This window comes from Leptosomus discolor, chromosome 19 (genome assembly GCF_034619465.1).
Source record: "Leptosomus discolor isolate bLepDis1 chromosome 19, bLepDis1.hap2, whole genome shotgun sequence".
Taxonomy (NCBI): Eukaryota; Metazoa; Chordata; class Aves; order Leptosomiformes; family Leptosomidae; genus Leptosomus; species Leptosomus discolor.
This window is the reverse complement of record NC_141409.1, coordinates 9,474,952-9,493,616: the sequence shown is the minus strand read 5'-3', so window position 1 is coordinate 9,493,616 and position 18,665 is coordinate 9,474,952. Positions and strand designations below refer to the sequence as shown.

General features: G+C 44.1%; 1 protein-coding gene across 1 annotated transcript in view; it reads left to right on the top strand.

Moving 5' to 3' along the window:
- DDX31 (DEAD-box helicase 31) overlaps nucleotides 1-18,665 on the top strand; it is a 49,831-nt gene that overhangs the window by 14,184 nt on the left and 16,982 nt on the right. The window contains exons 15-17 of the mRNA XM_086475550.1: nucleotides 5,503-5,553; nucleotides 7,668-7,807; nucleotides 13,365-13,446. Of these exons, the coding sequence (XP_086331676.1) occupies nucleotides 5,503-5,553; nucleotides 7,668-7,807; nucleotides 13,365-13,446 (273 nt within the window). The remainder of the gene's footprint in view (nucleotides 1-5,502; nucleotides 5,554-7,667; nucleotides 7,808-13,364; nucleotides 13,447-18,665) is intronic.

The following is an 18,665-nucleotide window of genomic DNA, read 5'->3' as shown; positions in this document are numbered from 1 at the left end:
CTGCAGGGATGGAAGGGGATCCCAACCAAAGAATGGTGTCATCAGAAATGCACAGGCTCTGCTGCTCTCCAAGCTTTGCCCTTCAAGCTTCCTTCAAGGGTGCTGAGGGAGAAATTCTTGTCCACTGCTGAAGTTTGCTGGCACCCTTGTGTTGTGGTGGCACCTTCCACTTCTGGTTTCTGACCTGTCGGTGCCACAGCTAGCCTGCTGCAGTGGTGCAGAAGGCTGCACGATTTGCTCTCTAATAGTGGCAGCTGTTGATCTGAAAATGTGTGAATCTTGGCGATTTCTACCCACCGCAAACTTGTAAATTACAGCGATCGGGAGTAATTAGAGCTGAGAAACCCTCTTCAGCTCTGAAATGACTCCTGTTCTTGCAGCACATTATTCTTAAAGGAAACTAGTTGCAATTTTTTTTCAGAGAGCCAGGGCTGAATTTTATCTTATTTTTACGCCCGCAGTTCAAACTAGGACTGCCGTGTATATAGGAGTGCTTGATTTAGCGTTGCCAAATTGCATATTACATCACCTGTAAAACTGTACTTGCTGCATGGCCCTGCTTGTGTGTACAGCCTTCCAATGACTTGATCAGGGTCAAAATGCATCGTTGCAATGCATGGGTGTAACTATGACTTGGTTTCCCTGCATATGGAAGTAATACTTGAGTGTCTCAACTGAGGAGGATAGCAAAGCTTACATCGTTCCGTGGTGTAGATGAAATGTTTTGCAGATAAAAGATGTTTGGTAAATTCTAAATAATAAATAGCTAAACTTCGTTATCCTTCATGCACATGCTGTCTATGAGAAATTTCAGGGACATGTCTTGTTACTGAAATTTCAGTTTAATGAGTTTGGAAAGACAGCGAATGCTCAATTTTAGACAAAGAGAAAACAATCATTGCAATCACTGGGCTATCAGTTCCTGGGTGAGAGCGTTCGAAGGGGAAATGCAGCCTGTGGCAGGAGAGATCTGCCAGGAAATGTACAGCTGTTGACAAGGTAGGAAGAAGAGTAAGATGGATAAAGAAATCCCAGTGGATGGGATCCCTCTCTTGAGACGCTGGAGACGTGGTTTGATTTCCTGCCATGCTACAGGCTCGGTGCAAGTGGATGTGGAATTGGGATGACAAGGCGAGTAGCCACATGTCGGCTGAGCAGTGATAGTTGTGTGTTTGCTCCTGACCGGTCATAAACGGGAGGTAACGTGGATTAACCTAGATTGCCGTGAAGAGGGTAGTGTGAGGTAATGCATTTATCGTAACCCTCCTTCGTTTCAATCGAAGCTGCTTTGCATTTACTGCAAGGTAGGGATGCAAATCCTGACAGTTACAGTTACTGTGGCTCAGCTGGCACATGGTTAGCACGTTAAGCACAGTAAGTTGTGTGTCTGAGTCCAAAATCTCTCTGTGCTTCAGCTCCCCATCTGTAAAATGGGGATAGTAGCACTGTTCTATCTTACAGAGATGTCGGGAGGACAAATGCATTGAAACCAGGAGGTGGCCTGTTACCACAGTAATGGGGACCATATGGACACCTTAATATAGAGATACACTTTGCACTAGTCCCACATTACAGGTGCCTCCCCAACACAGATGTCCAAAGGGCAGCCAGGCACTGTGACCACCTCCTGCCTCCGAGGGCATTGCTTTTCCTGACACTTTTCTTCATATCAGCAAAAATGTTCTGCAGAAAGGTGGTTCTGTTCTTTTCACTGCGAAATCACGTTTTGTGCCCACAGAATTTTGAAACCTGGCTCACAAAAGAGCAACACAAATAGTGTTGCTGTCCTTCCCTTGTCCCTTATGCCATGTTCTCCACCCATCTTTCCGCTCTAGTAAGCAATGGGACCTGCTGTTCCTTTTATTAATTTGCTCTATGTCATATGTATATTAATATATTCCATAAAATATTTTTGCCAGACAATATAAGCTGGCAGACAAGAAAACAAAGAGGGGCCGCGTATCTCAGAGGGTCTCATCCAGATTTATTTCTCTCTCCTTCACTGAAGTTCTTTGCGGCTTCCTTTGGGATGTGCCTTTTAAACAAGTTCATCTCTTCCAGGGAGAGAGGAAAGATCATTTGGAGATTGTTTGCTGTTTACTCAGTCACGCTAACTCATCTTGCCAGTTTTCTGGCGGCCCCAGCCAAGAGCTTTCGCCTCTGACAGCTTCTGTGCTCTCTCCTTCCTCCTCTGATTACGCAGCCCAATCTGTCACCCTGCCGACGGGGGTCTCTACCCTGCTGATGGCTTTCCACACTCGGCAGTAATGACTTTTGGCAGGCCGGGAAGGCGCGAGAGCTTCTTCCCCAGCTTGGAGAGCCGTTAGGCCCTCTCTGCCTGTTAGCTAAAGCACTTTGTGAGGTTCTTTGGTAAATAAATGAGTCATTTTAATCCAACTGACAGCCTGGCACCTGAGCAAGCTGCCTTCCATCTGTACTTCTAGGCCTCATGTAGGCAGCCAATTGTCAAGCTCAGGGCCTTCAAGACCTCACCATTGAGTGTCTTTCAAAAGCAACTTTAGCAATTTCCTTTGCCCTAATTAGATTGTGTGAGAAGGACTGAGCAAACCAAGGCCCTTGCAAAACTTTTACGGCTGCATTGGTTCTGATCTTCTGCAGCGATATGCCTCGCTTTCCCTGTGGCCTTTTTGCCCCCCGTTCCTTTGCGCCCATCCCTCTGTACCCCACCACCATGAGCACAGACTGGTAATATGGATTGTTAGAAGCAGAAATTTCATCATTTCTGGGATTCTCGGGTGGATTGTACCTTGATAACTGAGCCATTCTGTGGCTTGCAGTTGGGATCAGGGCAGGAACGTGGTTAAGGCTTCAGATTATTGTGTTTGCTTGGCATCTGGGTTGTCTTTAAAATTGCACCGGTGTAGAATTTTTCTCCTTGCTCCTGTGAGATGATCACTTAATTCTCCCTTCCGTTGCCCATTGGAAGGAATCAGCAGTGACCTGCTGAGGTGTCGTATTATTGATTTCCCCGTTATTAAGGAATGGTGGTGTGAGGTCGTGCATGGACAGGGGAATGCTGTCTGGGACAGTGGAAGAGAAGGGAGAGTGGTACGTTGGAAATCTGTTGGGCATCTTGAAAGTGGGCTGGCAGCAGGTCAGTGCTTCTGTTGTGGAATAAATGTAGTGCTAGTAGAACTGGATAATTGTTGCTTGAGCTGTATTCTCTTTCCTGGTAAGGTGACCCACAAGTATTTTTCTAAAGATCTGAGAAGCAGGAAGCTCATGGGCTCTGCCAGCAGAGGAAAGCAAATCAGCTCAAACTTTTTATCCTAATTCTACCCTGCTGCTGTCTACTAGAGTCTTTGAGGAAGTGGAGCTACAGGAGACACAGGTGGACTGATACTGAGGAATCTTTGAGAGTTTGCAAAACATTCCAATTACCAGTAAATCCCAAGACACTTCTGAAAGAAAGCCAAGTTAAACCCCAGGAGAATAGCTGCTGATATGTGTCAGTAATAGCTGAGTGGTCTTGGTGGCATTGTGAAAGCAATAGCGAATACAAGGCTGATGGGAGAGAGCCTCCTCCTAAATGTTGTCCCTGGCTATTTATTAGGCTTTTGCTTAACCTTTTCAACTCTCTTGCTTGCTTTGGCAAATGCACACGAGAACAACACTGTCTGCGGCAGTAGTTTCCCAGCCAGAGGTGTTGAGAAAAGGTGTCTTGTAAGAGGAGGGAAAGAATCCTGATGGATGAGAGGGATGGCTCCTGCCCCTGCCATCTACTTCTCCTCCCCATGTTGGAGGTGCCTGCTCCTGACCACAGGGACAGCTTGGCTATTTGCTTATTTTGGGTAAACTGACCCTGTCCCAAGGTCGGAGCCCTCTCATCAAACATGGCCTTTCCTAGACTACTGCGTGTGAGAAAAAGCATGGTATAGGAGAAAACCAAAGGCTCGTCAGCGTGGAAGTAGATAACAGAGCCAGGCAGATCGGAATCAGACGTCAGCACTCCTGTCTGATCGTGCTGTAGAGTTTATAATCTTGTTATCCTGGTAACTGCAGTACACGTTCCCCGACTTCTCTTGATTTATTTTCTCCATCCTCCTTTAAATGGCTTTTTGTACATCTGTTCATTCTGACTCTGGGAACAAGTCGTTTCTTAATGACCGTGTTGGAGCGAAAGTGTGTATTATTTCAGAGTGGGCGCTGTGGAAAGTGTCTTCTCTTTTACTGCAGTTGGAGCCACAAAGCAACCTGGCTAGTGCTTATGGGAAGGCCTTTGCTGCCAAAACATCAGCTTCCTAGTCTTTTAACGTGTGTGGGAGTTGCATGAAAACACTTCAGTGGGTGGCTGACACATTTTTAGTACATTAAACTCCTGCTTACGTTCTTAATATATTCTATTTTGCAACTAGCTAAAAGATACATGTGTTCCAAAACATTTCCTAACAGAGTTAAATCTGCACACCTGCTCTGCCATTGCGCGTGGTGAATGTAAAATCCAAGGAGTATGTGAGGACATTACTAATGAACAGAAAATCAAGAAGGGAGATTGAAACGTGTTTGCACACTCTCTCCATTTTGAACAGTATTTAAACTCTTTTTCTCCTTGAAAAGGTATGTTTCTTGAGCTATACTGGCTGCAGATAACTAAAGGGTCTCATTCAAGTCCTCCAATTTGATGGGTTTTCTCACCAGCTGGCACATCAAATAACTCTCCCGACAGCAGCTTCAGTCTCTTTTCTCTGGGGCTGAGTTTTGTTTCTCCAAATCAAAGCCAGACCAGTGAAAATCCAAGGGATAGCTGAAGTCCCCTCTCCTCCAGCTGTACTTCAGCTTCCTTCAGATTCTGCTAAATAGTTTGTTGACCTTTTATTGTAGGGCCGGGTGACCTGCAAGTCATCTGCTCCTCGACTTTAGACCATTACGTAGGAAACAACTAATTATTTGTAGGTGGAGATCAGTGCATCTTTGGACATTCCACTGGAGGCCTGGGGTCCTTGACCATTTTCTTGATGGCCATTTCCTTTTTCATCACCTCATTTTAGTTCTTGGGCTCACTGTGGAGAAAGGTGTGCTCAGAAATAGTGTTGCCTTCCAGAGGTTTAATGCTGCCTCTCTCGCTGTTGGGTGGTAGGTGCCTATGAGCAGATCCATTTTCATCAGTGGAATAAACTGAAGAACCAGAGGTGTCACTACTGTTAAGACAGGTTATTCTCTCAGATACGATGTAGAGGGACTATAGCAGACTGCTGTAATTCAACACCACTCTCCTGAAGTAGGTGGGTTTATATTCTGCAGGCTTTGGGCTGTAGTAGTTGATAATTTTTTGTTGTATTAGTCTGTTAACAATATTCCTTGCATTTTAAACCCTGAACGTTATTTCTGACCTTCAGTCCATCTCTCCCCAAACTAGGCCTGTAAAATTCCTACTTGCACAGCCAGTTGTTTCTTGGCATAACTGCCATCTCAGAAGAGTTCTTACTCTCCTGATATCTTCAAAGCATTTTTACTAAAGTAATTTCCTTATTAATTTTAAAGGATGTTGCGGCACGTGGACTAGACCTGCCTCAAGTTACATGGATCGTACAGGTACATTTGCTCTGTGTGTGTGTATGTATTAAGTGCAGTCTTACTTGGATGAAATCCCTTTTCTTGCTCAGATGAAATCCCTTTCCAGTCCAGGCCCTCCTTCTGCATTTTGCTGGCCTTTGTGCTGACGCCTACAGGTGCAGGAGGCCCACCTGTTCCTGACTGCAGGACTGGGGCTCAGGGTTTTGCGAGGATACAGCACTGCTGTCCTGTCTCTGGTTTTGACAGTCTGTTTTCCTCTTCAATAACTCCAGTGTTATCAGCTGTGGAATAATATTCCACTGGCTGGGAGGAAATACCCTCTGTTTCCCCCCCGCAGGAAGCTCAGTCTTGTGAAGTACTGGCCATCTCTCTTGCAGTTCTATTTTTCTGAGCTTGCTGGGGAGGCAGCTCCATGAGGACTTTTAAGTGCGATGCCAATGTTAAACATTGAGTAGCCCAATAGTGTCTGTGCAATGACCTGAATGTTTCAAGTGAGGCTTCGCTAGGTTGGGGCTGGGTATCTGTAAGCGTTCAGCTTTCAGTAGAACTGCATAGCTCAGATTTTCCTGAAAACAAACACACACACAAAACAAACACCCCCCCACACACACACACACACACAAAAAACCCACAAAAAAAACCCCAACCCAACACTGCTGCATTGCTGTTGACAGAAATACCGTCTTTGGGATAAAAAAAAAAAAAGAAACTAAGGGAGATGGATTGAACCTTTAAAAATAGCAGCCTGTCATTTCAAAGAGGAAGCTGAGAGCATGAAGCAGATTTCATTTTTATAAAAGATTTGTAATTAAAAAAAGGTTAGTTGAATTGAGGAAGAACTGATCCAGAGATTCTCATGTATCAAGTGACACCTGGGTAGAAAGAACAGGGCACAGAGCCTCAACAAAGCTTTTTAATTTCTACCTCATCCCTTCAGGTAACAAATTCAATTTTAATTTTGTGTTTTCAAAAAAGAAAGGTTTTGTGGTAGCTAGCTAGTTGGAGAAGGGAAGTCTTTAATTCCCAGATCTATATATTAATATAATTTAACCAAAGATATAGTTGCCAGTGTTAGAACGCAGTGCAAATTACCTAAAGCCCTGGGAGACTTCTGTGTGTCCAGAAGGCGAAATCTCAGCTGTCCTGAGAGCTGTGTCCAAGAGCAAGGACCTGCAGGGAGCAATTAGATTGCTCACAGCATCTTACTCACACCTCCAGCCAGTAGAAACTTTGCCAGAGGGCACAGGTATAAACACTAGAGTGGGCTTTGGTTGTTGGGTTTTTTCCAGTTAAACTGCTGAGGGCTCATTTCTGAGCAGTATCTCTGTGCATGTTCATTTTTCCAGGAAAGAGGAGGGGGGGCGGGGGGGCAGGATAGGGGGAGGTTAAAGGGAGGGAAATACGTCACCCTTTGTCAGATCAGGCTGGGCAGTTTTGATTCCCAGTGAAGTAAATGAGAGGCACCGCTATATTGGGGGGGCTTTAAGCAACGTTTTCATAGTGCCTGATAGTTGTACGTGGGAAGACGATTGCTACCTGTATCATATGCTGCCGAAAGCACTTACTCCCTCATCGCTCTTAGATTTCTTCTGTCCAGTAACCAGCTATGAACTGCTTAATCAAAACAAAGCGGTTCAGTAATTTAGCCTGAATTTGAATCCATTGTCTTTTATTTTGTGGCTTTTCTCCCAAATGCAGAGCAGGCAGCTTCCCGCTCTGTACGGGCAGTCCTGGGGGTCGTTTGGTTTGAGGTCTTTGTGAGATTGATTTCTTTTTTTTTTTTTCTTTTTCTTTTTTAAGGGAAGCAAACAGGTTCCTGATGTGTCTGTATAGAAATAAAATGTAAAAGGCAAAGAGAGACACTGAGATGAGGAAACTGTCCTATTATCTGAAAGTTGGCCAATGTGTCACATTCACATGTCAAAAAACTGCTGTGGCTGAGGGGGCTGAGTGATGGTTACAGGGATCAGCCCGATGGGCTCTTTATAAACAGCCCAATTCCAGGGGAGGTACAGCATGTGGGTTTTGCTACAATCCCTTTTGTTTCAGACGAGCAGGCTGAGTCTCGTTTATAATTAACACGCCATGTTCTGTTAATTCCTCCTTTCCCTTCTCATGTTCCCTTTTTGAAGTATAACGCTCCGGCTTCACCTGCGGAATACATCCACCGGATCGGGAGGACGGCTCGCATTGGCTGTCACGGGAACAGCCTGCTTGTCCTGGCGCCTTCGGAGGCAGAATATGTCAGCTTGCTGGCTTCTCACAAGATTAAGTGAGTCAGAAACGCGAACAAAAGTTTCAGCTCATCCTTGCTAATTAACCTTCCGTGGCACTTTCAGCGGGACTGTGTCTCGTGCAGGTTTTAATAAGAATTTATTAATTCTTGTGATCCAGGACCGGCCCCAGACTAGCAAAAGGCGAAAAGGAACGTGTGTGAAAATCATCAGCCTGACAGATTGTGTGTGAGTGAGTGTGTGTGGTGAGGGGCAGAGAGGAGATGATAGTTGGAGATCCTTTGCACTCTGTTATCTCTCTGGCCCCGGGTTCAAATCGTGGCTACGTGGAGATCACAAGTCAAATGAGCCTGTCAAATGCTAACTGGCCATCTGCCTGCATAGCACCATATTGTCAGAGATTGTGCTTTCTCTTCAGGAGAGATCCGGCGGAGAAATAGCTGGGGAGCTGTGGGTCATATCTGGCAGGTAATTGGCCAAGATGCGCAAGTGGCTTGTGACAGGAATAGTAGAGGCTTTTGCAAGTGGCAAGTACCCAGTATGGTCCTGGAAGGCAGAAAGGGGGGTGAACCCTGCTGACCAAAAGTGGGGTGTGCTTCCAAGCTAGCTGAGAAAGGTTCCCTTGCAGAAGCTCTAGCTCAGAGCTAGAGGAGTAGCCTCTGGGCTTGGGAGCAGCCAGTGAGGAGAGCAAGCCAGGCTGGGTAAGGACCAGCCCGGTGTGCAGTCACCCACCTGATGGCTGACACATGATGGGCTTTTAGTCCAGCTCCGCTTGTGCAATGGTGCTTTTGTGGAGAAAAAAACGCAACTCGCTGCTCAGCATTGCTAGTCAGGAGAGCTCTCGGGTCTCGAGCCTGCTCAGCAGTCAGGTGGATGTGTGTGACTCCCCTTGCTCCCTGCACTGCTGCCTCTCGGCGTTTCAGAACGTCAGCCGAGTAGAGTCCCTTTAGTGTTGTACCAGTGTTGATGGAGCCCTGTAAACTCGTGCTCAAATTAGTTCTCTTTTACTTCTTGTGTTTATGTCGGGTGGAGCTGCTTGGAGTCGAATTTGGTTTTGCATCCTTGAAACAAACAAATGTTGGCAGTAAATACAGGCTTATTCTAGGCTGTGAGCCATTTAGTGGTCTAACAAAGAGCCATCCATCATCCCAGGTAACTATCTATTAAGCAGACACCAGCAAGACATGGAGGGCTAAGCTGACAGGGGTTTTTTTCATGTAACAAACAGCACTGACATTTAAAGGTGAAATCCCACATAATTGTGAATTTTTAACTCCAAGTGGAAAGTTCTATTTTTCTATTTTACAATATTTTGGAAGTGTTGGAGGAAGGAGAGGGAAATTTCCCTCCTTTTTTATTTTAAATGCTAATGCTTTTATCCAGTTTTGTTGGGTTTTTTTAAACAAGTTTCAGGAGCAGTGTCACTCACACTGGTAATTATATCCGCTAAGGAGACCTGTTGTTGAGCTAGCCATGTTCTTTGGGAATCTGTAGAAGACTGTGCTGCATGAGCAGAGGGAGGTTTATGTGAACGCGTTTTTTTTCCTCCACTTCTCAAATCAGTAGAGCCAAACAACTCTGGGGATTGTCTTTTCTTGTTTGGTTTATGTTCTTCATAAAATGTGCTGCCCTGCAGATAAGGGACTTGCCAAAAAAGGAGTGTAATTTGCTTTCCTTGACCCCTGTGTTCAGATGGAAGAAAATTGAGTGTCTAATTGGCATGGGTGGGTGGTTCGGCCTGTTCGCAGTCCTGTGTCCTCCGCTCTTCCTACATGGTAGCGCATGGTGTGAGAAGGGGCAACGGGATAGAAGAGAGAGCTGATGAATTACAGGGAAGATGCAGGAAGGCAGCTTGAAGCTAAAGGCAGCAAGTGCCATCAGCACAAATTGCTGTTACCCTTCATAAACAGAGCATTATGGTGATAATCCTGACAATTTAATTCAGCGTGAGGGCGAAAGACAGCATGTGTTGGACTGTCACCGATCCTCTTAAGCACTGATAATTTTTGTTTCTTTACCCTAAGTCTTTATAGCTTTTGACTTGGACTGCACAAGTTACTGGAGTTGGCATTTTTTTTATTCTTTGCTTGATTTTTAAATCTCTCGGTTTTTGTTGAGGATGAGTGTGTGTGTTGTGAATTTTTTTAAATTTGTTTTGGTTTTTCTTCTTTGTTAAATGAAACTCCCGCTGGGTTTATTGAAATGTAAATACTTCATAAAATATGTATTTCTAAGAAGACAAAGCATGAGGTGGGTCCCCGCAGCCTTCAGCTGGCGTAAATGAGCAGCGCTGTGCTGATTTACAGTTGATGAGGATCTGACCCAGAGTTTTTTCTTAAGCCCCTCCACCCACCCCAGCATGCATGGGAGTAAGTCCAGAAGTGTTGAGAGTCGGAAGTAATGAGAGCAGACGTGGCTTTGTTCCTGGATGAAAATCCACTTCGGAATTAGGGATGACTGCCTTTGAAATTGGAAATCGCTCGCAATTAATTTTCACCGGTACCTGAAGCCTCTCCTTGGCTTCCACTGTGGAAAAGCAGCATTAGCCTTTGCCAAAACGATCTCACTTTGGCTCTGCTGAGTTCAGTAATTCCCGTTGGGGCTCGAGAAAGCTGCATGCCTCTCTCTGCAACTTTCTTCTCAGTCTTTGTGTGGCTTTAAGTGGAGGTTCCTCTACCTAACTGTAAATGCGTATGTGCATGCACACTCATGTTTTCTGTACATTTCCTCTTTTTTTTTCTTTTTTTTTTTAAAGGTTAGACTCCAAAATGTTCTGTCTCAGCTCTAAGTGTAACTAACAGATTTTTCCTTCAAAGGGAGGAGGCAAGAAGCAGAAGAAAATCAGTGAGGTTCACTTTTTTTCCTTATGTCTCTTTTAGTTCCTTCAACTGCAATCTAGCAGCGCCTGTCTCGACAGCTATCAGATAATTTCTTTATCTCCTAACGGCGGCCTAACTAATTTATAAAGGAAAACGCATCACTGTGAAGGCACGAGTCATTTCTCTCCCTTCTCTACGGTTGTGCTTGCCCCCCTCCCCTGCCCCCCTCACATGGTGCTCCCCGCTGCGAACCAAGTTCACATATCTGTTAGGCTGCGAGCTGGCAGCGCGCCAGGCGAGGGGAGGATCGGAGAGGGGTGACATCTCAGACAAATCAATGTCAAAGGTTTGACGTATTCATTCATAGCGGTGTCAAAGCAACCTTTGGGGGGGGATGGGGAAGGTACACTTTTCTTCTTGCTTAAGCGGTTGCCATTTATGTTTTAATTTACTGTTATACTTTTAAAATCCAAACAGAGAAACCCTTAGTTGTCTTTTAATGCTCCATTTCCCTTTCTCCCCCATCACTCCCCCGCCTTTCTCTGCATCCTCTGTGGAGGAATCTGCTACATCGTGAGTCCCAGCTGCACAGCCACGGGGCTTGTCTCCCATGTAGGATATCTTACGGCCACACTGGCCTGTATCTGCCAGGCTGGATGGCTATTTCTCTGGACCGTGTCTTTTCCTTTCCTTACGTTGTGGTGGTGAGCTGGCTGAGGTGGAAAAGGCAGGTTGCAAAAGTAGAGGTATTTGTCGCTTTAACTGGGAAGGACTGGGGAACAGGTGAGTAGCACAGTATCCTGTTACACAGTATAGCAAAGATTCATCTATTCCTCCCAGCCAGGTGTAGAGATCTTTGAGTGAAAAGGAAGGGGTTATCCTTGTTGTTATAAGTTCTTTCTGTGCTTTACAAATTGCAGGATATCAGCAATGCTTCCTTTCAGCAGCTGCATACATCTTTCTGACCGTCTGAGAACCGTTGGACCCCCAAGATTTCTCTCTTCCTTAGAGTGACGTAACCCCAAATGAACTCCTTGGCTTCCATTCAGTATTTATGATTTATTCTGGTGTAAAAAGGAAAAGAATCTATTCCTAGAGATGACCTTTGCCCATTGCTGAAAATTTGGGCCCACAAACTTCAGCTTTTATCATCTGAGTAATTCCCTTGGAAACGGGACCCAGTTTGGATGCAGCTGTAATATTAATGGCCTGGAGCTGCACAGCTGTTCCTGCGTTGTCACCTGGTGTGCTTGTGTCCCGCAAGACAGTGTTAAAGAGGACAAAGAATTTCTAGTCCCCTGTAAATGCACTTCTAAGTAGGACCAATCACTTTAAAATTAATCAGGTTTGTAAGCATTTCCAGTATCTGGGCCATAACAGTACCCAGCAGTGTCTTGCAAGCAGGACCGGAGAATAAATCATCTGGTTGAATCTACAGGAGGAATGTGAGTCGACAGAATGAAAATAAATGCCCAGTGTGAAGCCTGGCTAGGACAGCTGACTGAGTCTCCTGTATTTAAAAAAAATGCCATGGGGTCCCTAATGGGCCAGGCTTTGGCTTTACACTTCAAATGAGAGGGAAGCTGAGTTCTCAGAATGGGGAAGGAATCAAACCATGCATTTGGTGTCAGAGGTGGCTTTTGAAGCTACAAACGAATTGGAGGGTGAGTGCGTCTATTGGGAAGTGTGTCTCTGAGCTTTGACCCAAGCGACATAGCAAGAAGTTGGAATGATGTGAGATCTTGTGGGAAAGAGCAATGATGTGACCAGAGGGAAGGAAGCTCTAGGAAAGTTGGCTTGATGGGAGAAGTTCCTTGGGATCCTGTTGTTACCCCTCTGAGCTTGAGTCACTATGGGAGGAAGGAGCTGTATCTTTACACAGCTTTAGTTTTAGCTCTTTAGTTTTGAGACTATGGTCACTAACATAGGTGGAAACAAATGTGTGTAAACATCAAAGTGTTTTGTTCCTTTTAATGAGGGTTGAGCAATGTGTCTGATTCCAGAGGGTCCAGATGATAACTTGAGGGAGTCAAGATGTAGAAGTAGCAGCAAAGTAAGCAGAGCAGACCTTTCCAGGCTGTATGTGTAGGTCTCAGTCAGTCTCTTTCTCACTCTTAGACAAGCAACTGAATGCAGACACCTTCTGCTTCCTGCCCATGGCATCTAACGTACAATAAAATGTTTGACACCCTCTGGGTTCAAAGTGGAGGTTCCAGATTTGTTGTTTATAGTTATAAAGCAAGTCTACAAGAATTGTTAATGTTATGAGCTGCTTCAATCTGTTTTGAGTTTCTTTTAATGGAAGATGGAACCAAATCGTTCCCACCTGTCTTGGTGCTTGTCAATGCAAGGAAAGAAAAGTCATGAGAACAACGGAGATATAATTAAAGGCCTAAATCTTTTCTTTAATCAGTTACTCTTGTTGAGGACTAAGAAGACTTTCAGTGAACTGAAAGTCCACCCTTGGTTATTTTGATGCTCTGTTAAAATTGGGGTGTGTGTTGGTGACTTTTAGCAGTGACCAGATTGTGGGTAAAATTGTGTGTCTGCTCCAGTGACAGCACCAGTTTAGCAGGGGTCGAGATTTCACAGTAGTTACACATTTGGGGTTGCTGAGTAAGTGTCTGGGGTAAGACTCGATGTATTCCAGGGGTAAATTCTTAAGTTGAACGTGTAAATCTCGATCTTTTTTGCTATCGGTTATCAGCCTGTGTCTCATTACACGCTGTATTTGAAAAGCAGGAGAAATGGTAATTTTTTGTCTTTGGTGCTTCAGTGTTTCAGAGGTAAAGATGGAAAAAGTATTATCCAGCCTGATGAAAGATGATCGCTTCAAGTTGCACAGACCACGAAGCAAGGTGAGTTATTCTGCTGATTTGGAATTGCTCCAATTTTCATTTACCAGTTAAACATCCTCCCTCAGGTTCTATCTTTACAATACCAGGGTTGGTATATCCATGATGTCAGGCAGTGCAAATAATTACAGAACTGTAATTGTAATTGTATCACAATTGTCCAATCTTTAAACTGTTGTCCTCAAAACCCAGTTGCTTCTAACTCTTCAGCAAGTATCTTTGTAACAGGCAGTAAAGGTTTCTGGCTGCAAAAGCTTTGGGATTTTTCCCCCACAATGTTTCTGTTGCTCTTGATTTTTCTGCACTAAAATACTGTTGGGGATCACAAATGAACCAAAACTTCTCTGAAAAATTAAGGAAAATGTATTTGTTGACGTGTTTCATAGGGTTTTTTTATTATCTGTATTTACTTGGAGCCTAAACCAAAGCTCACTGCATTGACAGGCATCTTTTCATTGACTTCGGCAAGCTCTGGGTCTGCCTTCAATTTCCTAATTCCCAGAATTCAGTCATTTGCAGTTGACATCCCAGGCATTTCTGCACTCTGGCAAATTAAATCCTCCAAGAACCCTCACTTTGAATGAAAGTCAAGAATGTGTCAGGCATGATGCAGCACGTTCTTTTTTCCTCTTGTTGCTGTTTTGCCTGCTCATTCTTCCTGTTGCACCACGTATGAGCCTTCTTGTTTCCTGCAGATGACTGGTACAACGGTGGTGTTCTTGGTAAACATGCTTTTGAAAGATGTTCAGTTTTTCTACATGCCCTGTATTTCACAGAAAGCCAGATCTGTGGCTCATCTGAGCTACAGCTCTACTGAAAGCTCTTTCCCACCACTTCAGTTTTTCACTGAAATCAGCCTGTAATGCCTATATTTTCAGTGTCTGCAGCATGCCGAGGATGTGACCTCTGAACTTATTCAGCAAATATGTGGAAGTTTAGTTGTGCTTTGTTAATGCAGAAATGATTTTAACTAGTTCTTCTCTGCATAAATACTTTTCTCCCGAATGTGCTTATAGGTGAGTAGCTTCAGGTTTCCTTTGCAGAGTTTTTCAACAATTACATTTATGCAGAAATTGCCCTTTAAGTTTGTTGCTGACCTGGGACAGAATATTATCTGTTCTGGGCTTGAGGACGAATATTATCTTATGGAAAGCGGACAAAATAAGAGAAGGTGTTTTTTCTAGGAAATTATGAAAAGCGGCAGGAGAAAATGCCTGTGAATGTGGTTGAATGCCAGAGCCCAGTACTTGTGGAGGCTCAAAATCATTGATCCATTTGGAAAATTATCACCTAAACATCTCAGTGCCTTTTCATCCTTGCCTTTGGAACAGCAATAAAAAGCTACCAGGACTGATCAGATAGGTATTTCTCTCATGCTTTCAGATCGTAAAATACTCTACGCATCTAAGCACAGAATATTGTAAATAGTCTTCTTTTATATTTCTTGCTTTCCTTCAAAAAAAAAACAAAACCAAAAACAAAACAAAACAAACAACCAAAAAACCCAACCCAAATGGCATTTGAAAGTAGCTATTACTCTGGTCTTTGCCCTGCCATGCCAGGCGCTGTGCGTGAGTACGTGCACAGAAGGACCTGGTTCCTTTTGCTTGCAGTTAAAGGTGGGGTTGAATTCCTCTCTTCCCTCTGCCGTGAATGGGATTTTGCTGTTGACTTCACTGGAGCTGAGATATATCTGCGTGGCTGTCGGGTGGTCTGAATCTGCTGCAGGAACTTATAAATACAGAATAACCTATTTTTGTGTGACTCAGAATCTGAAAGGATTGGGACTATAGAGTTTCTCATTATGGGAAAAATTCTGTATCGTTTCCTGGCGATGAAATTACAGTGGTTCTGTCAGTATCAAGTAGGCTTCTTCAGGAATTACTTGAAAAATATATTAAATGCAATCAAGGATGCATGCTGTTTGTTAGCTTTGTATTTTATTGCCATCAGAGGCTCTGTGAGTGGTCTGCAGTGCTTTCTCAGAAGCTGCAGGGCCGTTTCCAAATTTCCAGGAGGATTAATCTCTGTTAAATCTGTAAGTTTGCTGCAAAGACAGTACAATAAGCTGGGAATGCAATGGGACGTTGCACAGGACAGTGAGTGATTGAGGACTTGTTATGGGGAGCTGAACCTGATCCATTTGTAATGTTGCCATTCGAGAGAGTGTTAGCTTTGCTTATCAGCTCTCCATGCATTGAGTCATGTATATATTATAGTTGTGCACACAGGAACCTTATTATAATGCTCTTCGGTTCTCATTGCCTCACTGAAGTCCATTATAAGTACTACGTTGGAACATGTATTTTTTTGGGCTTCTGTGTGCAGCCAGGGAGCAAGCTGAAGTGCCTGTAAAATCTATATTTTATATTTAGGTATATAAAATATATATGTGGCTATGTCTGGGTGTGTGAATGTTCACATGCCTACAAAGAGAATAAATTTGATCTTTCAACTTTTATGGAGGGGGGCAGGGGGACTTGGTGAGTTCTGGAGAAGGTGTGTGGAGCTTAGTAAAAAGTTGTTATTAAAACAAAATCCTTCATTTTGTTTTGAAGTATAACGGAAGCAGGAGATGTTACAGCCTGGCTTTTTGGTGCTTTTTTTTCCCCCCATCTTTTTTTTTTTTTACTGTTTTAAGAAAGAACTCTTCTACCTCAGTCTAGATTTATTGTGTTTCAATTCCTTCTCCCATTAACATATTCTCTTAATGAAATCGGAAGCTTTCAGTACTTGTCCCAGCCTCTCAAACCTAAAAGCTGCAGTCTTTATAATCAGAAGTTTCCTCCTTCTGAAAGAAATAAGTATGTCTTCTCCTGGTGTAGTTGGCGTTTGGGGGAGTCCCCCGATGTCCTGAAGTGGTTAAAATAGCATTGCATCCAGGACCATTTCTTCTTGTAGCTTATAGATACTGTTATTGATCACAGTGATTGTGCCTCGTGGTCAGGGATGTGCCAGAATAGGCTTTTACTCTAAGCAAACACAAGGTAGAAAAGTTCTCCTATCCCGCTATTTCTCCATAACAGCAGTAATGCTTCTTACTTAACGGATGTAATAAATTCATCTAGATGGAGAGTAGATCAAGCAAACCTCTGGGGTAGGCTTTTATCTTTTGGGTCTTGGAAAAATGTGCAAGGTCTCAAATTAATTGTCCTGTTCATCCAAACCACGATAGGAGCAGGATTAAAGCTTGCTTGTGCGAGTAAAGCATACAGGATGGCTTCCAGCACACTTCCAGTAACGCTGTTTTATTTGATCTGTCCAGACACTCACATGGTATGCAGGTTTTATTTTCACAGTTTGGCTCAGAGTCAGTTTTAAATTTAGATTTTTATTATTATTATTGTATATTTTTTATTTTTTTAGATGAACTTCCATGGAAGGCAGGAATCAAACACAGACATTTTTTTTTCATGCCGATTAGGGGGCAATTTTAAAATGAGATCTGTCTCAAGGGGCTGAAGGGGATAAAAGACAAGGTGGAGATGGGAGGAGGGGAGAAGCTGTTTTCCGAGTACATTATGTTTCCTGCCATTTGCTTTTTTCATTTATTTCTCTTGGACTGACCTCACATTTTGGAAATTATGCACCTAGTTTTTATCCGTCATTTTTGTCTTACTTTTTTTTTTTTTCCCCCTCAGCACCAGGAAGAAGAGATGCCTCATTTTGAAACCTAAAGGGGGGAATAAGAAAAGTCCTTTGTAATATATTGCCATATTATCACTAAATCCCCTGACAGTTGTGACACAGAAGCAAGTCACCTGTCACTTAAGCTTGAGGTCTCTTTAATTTTCTCCTGGAATTCGCACCAGGCTGTCTTTAATTTGAGGCCTTTATTGGAATTCTGAAACCTTTCTGCCTCCCCGGTGCTCAGATCTATTCTGAGTGCTGTTACAGAATGTATACAATAACCAACAGAGGGATTCAGAGGGGGCTGAAGCACTGTTTATTTAACACTCTGGAGGGATTTTCGTGCTTATTCGGTCCTGGCTACCCGGCTTTCAATATCGCTTTGACAACCGTTATGCCCTTCTCATTAATTTTAAACAGTTAAAACACAGGAAAAAGAGAAAAAGTTTTCATTATTAAAGTGCTTTACTTTTTAATAACAGAGGATTCTGTCCGCCAGGGGAAAGGGCAAGCCTCACTAATTTCACATTCATATTAAAAAACACTGGGAAGGTGACACTTTGTGCTGCCAGGAGGCTTAACAAAAGAAAAGTGATGGGGGCTAGGAGGAGCAGGCGGGGCGAGAAAGTTTTATGTTTCACGTCAATGGAAACTTGTTAGTCACAGCAACGAGTGTCCGCTTCGGGGAGGCAGCACCACTTGTAGTTTATTAAACCTTTACAGAGGCCCCTCGACTGGAGGCGGTCTCAACTGATTAATAGGCACAGACCAAGTCCAACTAAAAGGCGTCTGTGAAATGAGCTGTGTTGTGAGTCTTTCTCGAGTGGATTGGGAGACAGCAGAGACCAGAAATCTGGGAGACTTCACGTAGCCTTAAAATACCCACCATTGTCTTTGGAGATGAGGGGGGACAGTCAGTCCAGGCAGTGAGTGAGCAGGAGCTCTCGTCCCCATGTGTGCTTGCTTCGTTGAAGAATAACCCAGCGGCTGGAAGCTGTGGGATCCTGAGTTCGAAAGAGGGCACGGCGCAGGGAATTTCAACTGCGTTGGAGGTCTGTCTCTGGGCAGATTTGCTGTTAGGCTGTAGAGTGGCAGATCTGGGTCAGCAAAACATTTTGGGTAGGGTGCCAGCGGCGTTGCCTGCCTTCCATGATCACTGAGGTTCATGGTGTGATATGGTTCCCCTGGGCTGGCAGCAGTGCGGAGGTGATGCAGCTGCGATGGAAGGGGGGGTTTGCAGTGTGAGCAGGCAAATCTACCAGGGAGGAGCAACGGGATTGTTGCCTTGGCATAGGCCTAGTACAGAATCTGGGAGCTGGATGTTTGTTTTCAGTCAGCCCTCGACAGATGAGGGGGTGACCAGTAATCAAGTTACCTTGGATCTGGCACTCTTAGACTTGGATGCTGGTTGCTGTCTTGAGTAGCTTTTGAGAACTGTGGCCCTTTTCTTGGGAGAGGTTCACATCCATGGATCCTTGGCTTTGTGCTTTTTTGTCAACTTTCAATCGAAAATTCTCTTGTTTTCTTGTCCACGTTTCCTTTCTCTGCCTGGGTACTTAGAGAAAGACAGCCTCTTTTCTTCTCCCAGCAAC